The sequence below is a fragment of the Arachis ipaensis genome, chromosome B01 (genome assembly GCF_000816755.2).
Source record: "Arachis ipaensis cultivar K30076 chromosome B01, Araip1.1, whole genome shotgun sequence".
Lineage (NCBI taxonomy): Eukaryota > Viridiplantae > Streptophyta > Magnoliopsida > Fabales > Fabaceae > Arachis > Arachis ipaensis.
The window spans coordinates 6,671,807-6,684,144 of NC_029785.2; the positions used below are offsets into that span (position 1 = coordinate 6,671,807).

Genomic DNA, 12,338 nt, shown 5'->3' on the forward strand with positions numbered 1-12,338 from the left:
AATAAATTAAATCTATGTATTTAAAAAAGATAACAAAAAAAAAAACTAACAATTATCCCTAAAAGATAACAAGATTTTCAACAAAAAAAATTATCAATCCTAGTTGACTCTTAACAGATAAATCAACAGTTTAACATGCTATATATGGACTTATTCTATTAATACACAGAGAAAATATTGACAGAAAGACTAATAAATCTCACACAAATAAAGTTTAAGGGTCGAAATGTTTAGGATCTTGTTGAGATAATTGTCATGGATCATTTAAAATTTTTTCTCTAAAATAAATGCATTTAAAATTTAAATTTTTTGTATTTTTAATAAAAAAAATTTTAATTTGTAGTATTAACGTATGGTATATGTTTTTAAGGTACAAAATAGATAAATTTTTCTTCTATTTATAAAACATTTTTATTTAACATTTAATAATGAGAAAAATAATAATTTCTTAAAGAGAAAGTATGAATAGTTAATGTATGTTTTATATAATGTGTACAATAGGTTAAATTAAGAATAAAATTAAATTATAGGCAACTAATTAATTTTAAATAATTTTCAATTTAAAATTTGAATCAAATTAGGATTACCGTCATTTATAGAAATAAAGAAACTACCTCCCTCTCTCAATACGGTGTGACCTTTTTCTCTCCCTTTCTCCTTGAATCTCGCCGGTACAGTGTCGCCACAGTTACCAACCGCCGTCGGACATCGCGCCGACATAATAACTGGATGTTCGATTCAACATGTATTTGGATGGTTAATTTATAAAAACAAAATGGATGGTCATTCTGAGTATATGATCCCACTTATTGATTATACGATTATCTCTAACCACAAATAATGGATGTTCGTGTCTACAATTAACCGGATGTTCAGTTGCGAACGGTGCGTCGGGATTATTTCCAGCGACTGGGTATTCGCACGGAGCAGCTCGCGTCGGAGGTGACGGCTGTGCCAGGTCGCGCGACAACGCACCTGGTCGGATGTTCAACGCCGACGGTGCAAATCCGGTGCTGCCAGCGACGGTGGACATTCGCAAAGACGGAAGGGCAAAGCAATTCTCGTCGAAACTAATGCACATTGCAGGACAGGCGGCGGCACAGCGAGGGGTTCTTGAGCAGCGACAGTGGCGTGTTTTGGGGTTAGGGTAACCGACGGTCAATAAAAGTGAATGGGGATAATTTGAATTAGAGGTTGAAATTAAGGTAAATGAAGGTTTATTGTCATTTTTAATTTAATATAGGCCAAATAAACCGTCTATTTTATATATTGTATAGATATCTCATTGTCTCGCTAACAGAATTCTTTTTTAAATATCAAATAAAAAGATCTTCGCAGAAACCAAGAACTAATATGGGCCGCAACCCACTTTATTACATTGAGTGATACAGGGAAGGTCTCCAAAGACCAAATCCCTTCTAGAAGCCTTCCCTACAATCGCGTTTGCATAGCGCCACGTCACCATGGTCAGTTTATTGTCACTCTCTTTTTCACCCCACGCAGCTACCTATCTCATCCTCCGTGGCATACAAAATGACACTTTTACCCCTACTCCTTTGACTACTATATAAACATAAACCCCTATACTTTTTCTTCGCTCATCCTTCATTTGCAAATAGCCAACACACTCTCATACAGTCCCAATATTTTCATTTTTCCCATTTTACCCCTCGCCGGAAAATCACAAACCTCAACATTTCTCCGATCTAACCCTCCGATGCCGGCAATACTCAGCCTATCCACCGTTCCCGCTGTCAACTTCTCCTTCGCTAGCAACAACCGAGCTTCCAACGAAAGATTCCGCCGCCGTAGTCCGATCCGCGCCGTCGCTTCTCCGGTGCCGGCCACATCGGCTAGCCTCTACAAGGTTTTGCGAGTCGAGCAGGATGCGTCGCTGACGGAGATCAAGTCTGCCTTCCGGAGTCTGGCGAAGCTCTACCACCCCGACGTTGCGGCCGTGAGGCGGTTGCCGGATTCTGACGGCAGTTCCGGCACGGACGACGGCGACTTCATCGTGATACGGAACGCATACGAGACGCTATCGGATTCTTCAGCGAGAGCTATGTACGATCTGTCTCTGGCCTCCCGGCGGCGGAGGTTTCCGGAGCCATTGAGCGTGAAACGGAATTCCGATCATTACTCGACCCGAAGATGGGAAACGGACCAATGCTGGTAGATAGAGTTAAAAAAATAAAAAAAGGAAAAAAAGATATTAGGTAACAGTTCAGCCGTTCAGGGGAAGGAGGGGGAATTGTCTTGTTATGGAATCCAAACTTGTCTTTTTTTTTGTTTTTCTTTTGGAGGGGAAAAACTTGGCTTTACTTCTGCTATGAACGAAAGAGAAGTAGTGGATTTCTTAAGGACAAAGAGAAGGTGTTCGTTGCTTTGAGAGAGTGATGGTGGTGGTAATGGATGTAACTAACGTTGTAAAAAGTTAAAAAGAAAAAATGGAATATAAATATTGTTTTGCCAATTTTGGCTTGCTTCTTTTTTCTTCCCCTGTGCGTGATATCTGCTGCTGTTTTGCATAAACCAACAAAATGGTAGAACGAATCTGAAGCACAAAAAGAAATTTTACAGTCACCCAAAAAAAGAAAAGGAAATTTTACACGAGATTAAAAAATTAAAATAATGAATTATTTATTGGGCTTTTTTCACTCCCCACTATATGATTCTAATTCATAATTTTTTTTGGATGGAGTTGAGTGAGCCTCCACTGCTCCCGCTACTCCATTGATACCTTTGTTGATGGATTTTATGTTTATTTAATTTAATCAGCTGCTGAAAACTTCTCAAGAAACATGAGATTTAGTTATATGATGGCTAAAATAGTTCTGATAACTTAAAAACAAAAAACTATACCCAATGAAACCAGAGATAAATCATAATAATAAGTTAAAAGTCTAGAAACTAATTCTTTATGCAATCAACCAGCCAATTTTTTAAAGACCGAATATCATATCCGACCCGTGACAATTATCTCGAAAGGATAATGAGGTCTCCAAAAAAAAAACACCTAATTTGGCTCCTGATGTTTTGTTTTGGGACTAATTAACCCGTGTGCAAAAAAAAATAACATTGACTTTTTTTTGGCACAAAAGTTTCGTTGTCCTTTCGAGGTAATTGTCAGAAGCCGGGTTGAAATTTTTTTTTTGTCAAAGACTTCGTTGTCTTTCGAAATAATTGTCAGGGGTTGTTTTGGATTTTTCTCTTTTTTAAAAGATCTAATTTTAAAATTTTGAAAGCTAGTTTTATATTAAAAAACATGAGAGGATGCTCAATTTTAAGATGCGGGTTTTTTTAGCATAAAACTAATGTTTCAAATTTTTATATTTTTTGAACGTAAAACTGGTTTTTAAAATTTTAATATCATAATTTTTTAAAAAGTTGACTGTTTAGTTAGATATAGAGTTGATTTTCTAAATTTTTTTTTTTTTTTATCTTCGTCTTGATTTTAATAGGTCCCTCTAAAGTGTATATCGTTAATTCTCATTTAATCATTCATAATAGATGCAAGAGTTTAAGGCCTACATTTGAACTTTTAAACACTTGTATTGACAAAAATTGGTGGCTGTATAGTTACAGTTAGTATAAACAATACACCTTGATTGTTTTCCTAAATAAATTTAGGGCTTGAATGGTGTATGTTTTATGTTTAGATAAAAATTCAAACCAAATATGGCCTCTTTTTTTTTTCCGTTACAAATAAGAGCTGTTAGAAGCTTAGGATATGTCCCTAAACCTTGATAGAACATTTCAGTCTTTGCGTGAACTACAAGGTAAAACGTACAATTGTAAAAAATAACATTTTAATCTACTGTTTAGAATCCTATATCTCCGTGGGCTCTCCAAAATCTAAAGGATACATAAATTACTCTTCATGTAAAATTCGTGACACGATCATGTTCCGAACATTTTTACATTAGAAAAGGCACTTACAATGTGACTAATGAACCCCCTAATTGGGAAATATCACTACTTTCTACATGGAGGGTTAACCTTTTAATGATAACGAATACACAACATCACAGGTGCTGGTTCATACCAGATTTTGGCCTGATAAAAGGAGTAAATCTTCTTTTGAAATACAATATATAAGACGGAAGATGCATTGCCATTTTTTTTTACCTGTATGCATAATGAAGATTGAATTTTGTAACCATCATTTTGCTTTTGTTTTCTTTGTTTATTTTTATATAACTATGACTATTTTGTAGATTTATCATTTATACATATATCTACTACACTAATAATTTCGAAATGGCTATTATGGATAATGAACTTGGTGCTTTCGAACTGTAGAACTTACACAACTCTTATGTCGTTAACCATTAGATTATAGTTAATTTTTTTAATTTTTGTATCATAAAATATATATCTATATCTAAATATGCAACTTGATGGAGACACTGCTCAACAAGGTGCTTGTATTATATATATAATAATGATGCTTCTCTCTAATAGCAAAAGATATCAGAATTCTTTTATAAAGGAAGAAACTCGCGTCTTTAATGTAATTAATTATTCATGGATGCATTCAAAACAAATCCTAAAAGGAGGATTAAAACTACCCTTGTCTGTCAGATCATTATGAAGTTAATAACAAAAGGTACAGTACTGAGTACACATATAGTATATACACTCCTCTATATTTAACTAATGTTGGGAGGACAAAAAATAACCAGAATATTTTGAGCCCAAAAACAATTTCGTTGCTGCAGAAATTTTGATAGAAGAATCACCTCTTCAACACTACCTTGATTCACAGTCAACTACCTACCAATATGGATCCTTTAATGAAACTCACTGAGCTTTGTACAAAATTGCTGTAATATCTGAAAGTTCAAAAAGGCTAATTGCACACTTCCAGAAATGAGGAAAATCATTTACATGTCATGAGCATAGAGTTGATGACATGCAATAAAAGAAGGATGCTTGAAAGATCAGGTCCAGTCATTGTAGGCAAGCTACGTTGATGATTCAGTATCTGATAAACTTGCTCAAATATGGGTCGCACATGCATCGCAATCATGGCGTCTGCGGGATTAATGGCGGCAGCCACATCCGTCATCCATGCAATCTTTCGTGAGGTATCATTGTTAATATCACATGCCAGTTGCTGCAGAAGTGAAAGCACTACTCCTTGGGTCAAAGGAAGAGGAACCATTGACAAAAGTCCATGTAAATCAACCTGCTTTGCAGAAATGGTGTGGTGCTGTTAATGCTCAATATTTTAATCCCCGACATCAACAGAAAGGAACTTTAGTTGAAGGCTAAAAATTTAGAATCTGGAAATAAGGTCCAATGAAACAACTTCATGACAAGATATTCTTGACATGTATCAAACGACCAATTCCAATGTTAGATTGAGCATCAGTGTAGAATTAAAGGTTTAAGGTGACTCTAATGATTCTGATGACAACTAGTCAACTAAGATAATATGCCCCTTTCTAATTCATACCATGGTATCAGTCACAAAGATCAATAGTCGGGTTCATAAAGTAAGCATAGTCTCTGGCATACCATATAGGAAATCCATTTCAACATTGCACCAGCTGAAGTACCACTTTTTTAGTTATACTTTTGAAGATATTTATAGAAATGTTTTTGGCATACCTGAGAACATAACCAAGATACAATCGACACATCACTTCTTTGTAGAGCCCCGGTGAAAGCTTCCTCAAACTTCCGTTCAGCTATCAACCTTGCTAGCTCTTGTTTGGGATCGAGAGGCACTTCAACCTTATATGCGACACAAATTGTAAGAAATGATTACGATGCAAACTCAAATATGAAAGTCAATCATCCTGCAAGTTAATAGGACTTTTACCCCACCTTTTCACGAAGCAGAGGTCCATTGTTCAGCTGAATGGGCAAAGGATTTAGTGTGCCAGAGTTAGCTCCTGCAGTTGCATATGCCATTAGCTTTCTCTGTCCCTCTAGCACTTCTCTACTCAAAGTTTGAGTAACTGATGAAGCTGAATTAATGGATTCCTGCAAATTGCATAACAGGGAACATCAACACTGGGAAACAAAGAGAGTGGGCAAAGCTAAACTAAGAGTAAAATATGGCATATCTGTAAATTTTCTTTTGAACTCACTACCAGTATGAATTAAGCAACAAAGATTTTTATCTCTGGTAAATATATTATCTACATTGACATAACATAAAAGCATACAGAATTACAATCGAGAAAAATACAAAAGTTTACAAGCTTCCTGCAGTAGGTTTGATGGTATGACCAAACTAGCGCACAGCAAGTGCGAGGTCCACACAGAGAACTTTAACTAGTATGTTAGGATCCAATTGCAAGGTAGATATTAATTGCTACAGGAAAACTCATCTACCCGAACCGTACACAATTTCAGTTTGGAACAGGTACGAGTGGTCTATTTGGGTTGAAGACTTTTAACCCTCTTACTCATCGGGTTGGGTATTGGGTATAAAAATGATAATCATTAACCAAATATATCACACAAACCCATTTTCTTTGAATACCCCGTGTTTTGCACCATTCAATCTCACGACTTACCAGTGAAATCCCCATCACTGCCTATATTTGCACTCACTTCCCTATTGCTACTGGCTAGCACCACCTCTTCCAACCTCCCTCTATTTCCTGCACCAAAAGCCACCAACCGTCGCCTCTCACTCCTACAGATGGTGTTCACCTCGAAGTGATTCATTCCACATTCACAGCAGCTGTATCATCAGATTACGATTCAGAGGTCTCCATTACTCCATCAGCCACAATCTTGCAGCTACACTCCTGAAAAACCTTGCTGCAGAACTTCCCCTTTCCCACTATGTTATAACCTACTAAGAGCAAATACTAACATGTACACTTGACACGACACGACACAACATGTAGACACAACTTTTAAAATAGCAGGTCACTGACACAAATATGAGGTTGCTCAGCTGTATCAGTTTCAAACACCTTGCAATGAGAGAGTCCCTCTGTTCAATATTCGACACAATTTTTACATCCATCCCTCATTACCTTACCAATGCTGATGTTTTTCTTTCACTAAATAATGTCAGTGATTCCTTTTCATGGCTACTTTGGATCTCCAGTGTAGGTTAATAGGGCTTTCGTATGCTGTTTTGTGGTTCATTATTGCATGCACAGGAAACTTTCATTGCCTTCATTGCATCACTTCCGGCCTTTACTGTTGGATCATTTAAGTTTAGTTTAAATGTTGTTTGGAGACTCTGTTGATATATGAGTGCCTCTTCTTCCAAATCATACGATTATCCAAGAACTGTTCAAGCTGAGGGTCACTCCAACTGGCTTGTAGTGCTGTCTTTTCCAGGCATATCCCTGATCCTAAGTTGACTTGATAATCTTAATGGAGGTCATTTTATATTTGTAACAGTTTACTTATAATAAGCTTAGGCTTAAAGCTATAGCTTGAGAGGAATTGTTACAATTATCATATATGGTATCTAAAAATATGAATGAATATATCTTAGGATCAGTTTGTTATAACCTTTATTTCCATAAATGTTTACTTATTTAATTAGGATTTGGACTTTGTTCAGCATGTTTTGCTTCAGTATCTAAAACATGAAATATAAAAATACGAGGTAACCCAAAAAAAAAAAAAAAAAAGTACACGGCCAAACCCAACCTGTACAAAATTGATTGGGTTGGTTCTTATTTTACTCCATACCTAATCCAAACCAAAGGGCGAACACCACTCACATCAGATGTATGGGATTCCAATGTGGGTTTATATGCAAGGTGAACAATGGCTAGCTTTTGTTGTAGGGTTGTCCTAAGGTTTGTATCATACTATACTATCATAATACAACCATTGAAATCGTCCACAGGCAAAATTTTAGAATAAATAGCCATTTAAAAACTTAAGCTCATAAAATTAGAAAGCATTTTAGTAAGTGGATTCAGATCCTCTCCTAAGCATGACACATCCAAACAGGAGCCGATACAATTCCACTTAAAAGTAATTTAACTTTTTCGGGAATTCACAGGTACAGACAGAATGCATTTATGCAAAGGTCAACCCTAGATCTCTTTGAACAAACAAGCCCTTTATTTTAAAAATGTCGAAATGTTTGGTGATCCAAGTTAACTCTGTTTTCTCATACCATTATTCTCACTGATCCTAGATTCTTCAACTCTATATCAATAACTTTCTTGAATACTGCTGACCCTGAACTTTTTCCTTTAAAGAGAGTAGCAACACAATTTCGTCCAAATGCAAACGAGAATGTTGCTACAGAAGACCAAAGGAACAAGAGAATATCAATAAGTACACTTACCCTTAGAGTCATTGCCAGTGAAGTATGCCCAGATTCAAGGCGTTGTTGCACTGCAGTTGAATGTTCAACCATGCCCTTTTGAAATGTAGAATCAACTTGGTCAAACATTGCTTTGCATGATTTCTCAAATGCGGGAACCACTGATATTTCAAAACTGGATTTGAGTGCATCCTACAGAAGAAATTATTTTACAATGGTGAACATGATGAAAATTTTTTTTACAAAGAAAAATGCCAGATTGCCAGATTGAATGAATATACAACATAGTTCAAGTGAAAGCAAGTGAGACACCTGAAGCACTTGTTTTCCAGTCGTCTGAAACTGTGCTTGAATTTGCCTGGCAACAGTGGCTTCAAGTTTTGCATTGACTGATTTATCAAGTTGATTTACTGCCTTATCACCTACTCCTCTCTGGTAAAAAGTGTCTATTAGATCCACAATACAACTTCATTGAGTTCAATCTAACACCCAAGATATATATATAAACAATTCACTAACCTGGAAAGACTCTACAATGGCTGAAGATATTATTTTCTCAATAGTGGGGGTCATTGCACGGACTGCAGCTGGACCCACTGAAGCTATTTCCTTCTTTAGTATTTTCTCCAATATTGCTGGTAGATCCTTATTCATGAAGTTACTAATCAAACCTGTAACATGCTGAATACGATCTCGTAACAACTTTTCATTTTTTGCATTCTCCTCTTGAATTCGAGCCCACAAAGCATCCATGTTGGCCTTGACAGCTTTTTCCATAGTTCTCCCCAGGGCTGCCTCAAGCCTTCTACCTTCTTTTGTAACTGGAACTGTAACCATCATTGTCATTTGCTTCTGCATCTCTTTCTGCATAGTCAATAACTGCCAAGCAAGGAGAAAAAAATCTTCAGCAAGTAAAACTACCAAAATATACTAAGTACAATCCTGTAAAATACAATTTCTTGGCTTATCCTATATTGACTTGGTTAAAATTCAATAGGTGTACAAACATATACATCCTACATGCCCTTAAGCTCCTAATATATGAAAATATAAGCTTTAATTTAGACGGTCACTTTTCGATGAACATGTACTACAAAATCTTGGCATCGTGAGGCTTTTTCCTAAAAATATACAAAATGCATTACAACCTCCACATATTAATACATTGAATATAATACAGTATTAGTTATTCATGTGACCAGCACAAAACTCCTGAACGATACCTGATTAATTGATTCTTGCATTGCTAGAATTTGATGAAATGCATTTTCAGCAGATGGGAGGTTTGAACTTCCACCTAGTTCATTTGACAAATCAACTGAATCGATTCAGCATCACTTGGAAGTAGCCAGCCTTCTTCACTTGCTGAGACCCAAAGCTTAACTTCCCGATTTTGAGGTCCCTACAAACAGTTCAAATAAAACCACATAATATAAATATAAGTAGATTAGAAATGTATAATAAAAATCACAACCACAATGTAAGTAAACTTTATATGCTTTTAGACAAAATAATATGAAGGTTCCCCTGAATGAAACTATATATTTTTCAAATAAATTGCATATCGCATACTTCTGGACATAGCAAAATCAGCAATACCTAATCAACATGTTAAAAAACTTGATGAAAGAACTTACACCAGTTATAAGAACAATATGATCAGGTCGGTGGGGAGCAGTGAAAAATGTAGCAGAAAAAACAGGATGCCCATCATGTGGTCTCATCACCGCAAGTGGCTGTGTCTTGCGATCTTCCCAGATCTTTATCTGTAGTATTTGACAATTGCAAAAAAATAAAACTAAGACATACTACAAACTAAACAAAAATATAAACTGAGTACGACATAGGAATAATGAGGATGGTGCACTCAATTGTTTTGTCATCTATGCAAAAGTATCTCGTTATGTATAAATGTTCCTCAACACAAACATAAAAAATTAGTAAATCACAAAGAGAAAGAAATAGAACTGAAAGAAACAACACATAGTAGTTAATTAAGGCAAGAAAATACAAACCGTGCCATCATGTGATGCAGATACCAGACGATTTCTCATCCATTGGCACATTGACAAATCAGTCACCTCTCCATCATGAGTCCCCACCAGCTGAACACCATCTATGAGCTTGTCAAGAGGACACCTCAGAGTGTCCTCTGTCACAAAGGCCTCACCATTTCCAACTTTTGTGGTGTCAATTCTTAGAACATGTCTTCCCATACCAATTATCAAAATTTCCTATAAGAAAAGGCATGAATTAATATGACAGGAATGGAAGGAATAAGGGTTCAATCATCACTTCTTCAAGCTTCATGGAAGAGAACTATGAAGCAGGATATGGAGCATTTACTTGTTTGTGGCAGTGCCAGCAGATTCGAGGATTTTCAACTTTCTCCTCTCCCACCATTTGGATAGCGATAACAATATTGGCAGTAATTTGAGGCTTATCTTCATCATCAGGACCTTCAGAGATCTTCCACACAAAGACACGGCCATCTGTTCCAACACTGTAGGAAAAGCATGTTAACATAAACCACTGACAAGAAAACTAGGTCATTTAATTATTTCAGGTAACAGAAACTACCTAGCCAGGAGATGAACATCTTCAGCAAAGAAAGCCAAGTCTGTGACCCTCTGATTAGAAAAAGAAGAAACAAATAAGGGAAAGATGGACTATCATCATTTTAAGGGGATCAACCTAATACACATGTATAGCACTACAATACAAGTTGCAAGTCAAGAGGCAGCAAACCAGCAACAACCAATAAATAACTACTAGAACTTTGCTGCAATGAACAAAAGGCAATGCTACCTTTGACTCTTTGATCTAAAAGCAGATCAGCTCTTGAAAGTAAATCTCCCTAATAAGCAAATCAATGCTAAAATGGAAGTCCAACAAAGAATTGGGTCCTGCGCCTATCGATTTATTATTCAGCAAGATAACATGGTTGTACCATGACTGTTATTCAAACTCCAGATTCATCCATTTAAAATACAAGTACATCACTAAGGCACAAATCCTCAACCTTTTTTTTTGGGATATTAAGTCTTTCATTTCATTTCAATCTTTAACCATGTCTCTTCCCCTCTCATTACAAGCGCAAGAGTAACCAAAAGAGGAAACGAACCTGATTGTGGCCTTTGAGAAGGGACCTAACAGCTGTGTGAATATTAAGCACTCTAATGTTCCCTTGCTTCAACCCATAGCAAATGTAAGACTTGTTAACAGCTATTTGCCTTCCAAGAACCAAGTTAGGATCCGAACCATATTTCGTTATTGGCGCCACCTCAAGCTGCGGCTGCACCTCCCCGGGAAGCCTCACATCCACGTCATACACCACATGGTCCCCCGCCAGGCGCCTCCCTCTCGGCACCTTACTGCTCGCCACGCGATTCAGCGCAGCTGCCGCAGCGTTCGCGGCAGATAACATCCCCATCGAGGAGATAGGGGCGGAAGCCGCAGCGGAAAGCGGTTGAGAAGATTGTTGAGGCAGTTGCGGTGGCGGTTGCAGTTGTTGTTGGTCGTGGTTGGTGAGGAGGGCCATGAGGCGGGCGCCGGCATTGGGGGAGGAGACGAGGGCGGAGGAGGAGGAGGTGGGAGGTGGTTGATGGAAGGGGGTTATGGCGGGGAAAAGGGTGGAGGGTAGAGGCAGAGGAGGAGGGAGCAGCGATTAAATTGTTAGGGTTAGGGATTGGGTTTGGAGGGTTGAAGAATGAGTGCATATCGAAGGGTGGTTGTTGTTGTTGTTGTTGCTGCTGCTGCTGGTGTTGGTGTTGTTGAGGGTGATTTGGGGAAGACATCATTTCTCAGATTGAAATTTTTAGGAATTTGAATCTGATTGGAATGGAATTTGGGGGGAGGGAAAAGAGAGCAAAATTGATTGTTGCTGTTGGTGTTGGAGAGTGTAGTGTGTGATGCGAGATCTGCTATGGTGGGCAAGAGGAGGAGAAGAAGTGAGATCTGAAACTGAGATGTTTCGGTATATTGGGAATTACAAAGAAAAAAAAAAAAGAAGAAAATGAGAAAGGAGCTAGGGATTTTTGTTCTTAATTCTTACTTCTGACTGTTCATTTGT

The 12,338-nt window shown here is 37.3% G+C and overlaps 2 protein-coding genes across 2 annotated transcripts; one reads left to right on the plus strand and one right to left on the minus strand.

Annotated features, from left to right (window-relative positions):
* On the plus strand, positions 1,318–2,472 carry LOC107613541 (chaperone protein dnaJ 11, chloroplastic-like). The gene has a single exon (XM_016315627.2). The coding sequence runs from the start codon at positions 1,718–1,720 to the stop codon at positions 2,174–2,176; it is 459 nt and encodes a 152-aa protein (XP_016171113.1). The 5' UTR covers positions 1,318–1,717; the 3' UTR covers positions 2,177–2,472.
* Positions 4,483–12,314, minus strand: LOC107613612 (enhancer of mRNA-decapping protein 4-like). The gene is given in 13 exon segments (XM_016315737.2): positions 4,483–5,191; positions 5,617–5,742; positions 5,836–5,994; positions 8,288–8,458; positions 8,579–8,698; positions 8,786–9,145; positions 9,490–9,584; positions 9,587–9,668; positions 9,904–10,032; positions 10,282–10,500; positions 10,613–10,769; positions 10,847–10,896; positions 11,391–12,314. Coding segments are annotated over 13 exon segments (2,394 nt in total). The 5' UTR covers positions 11,808–12,314; the 3' UTR covers positions 4,483–4,882.

What these genes read in the sequence shown, in the direction of transcription:
- LOC107613541 (XM_016315627.2), top strand. Translation starts at nt 1,718, where the DNA reads ATGCCGGCAATACTCAGCCTATCCACCGTTCCCGCTGTCAACTTCTCC.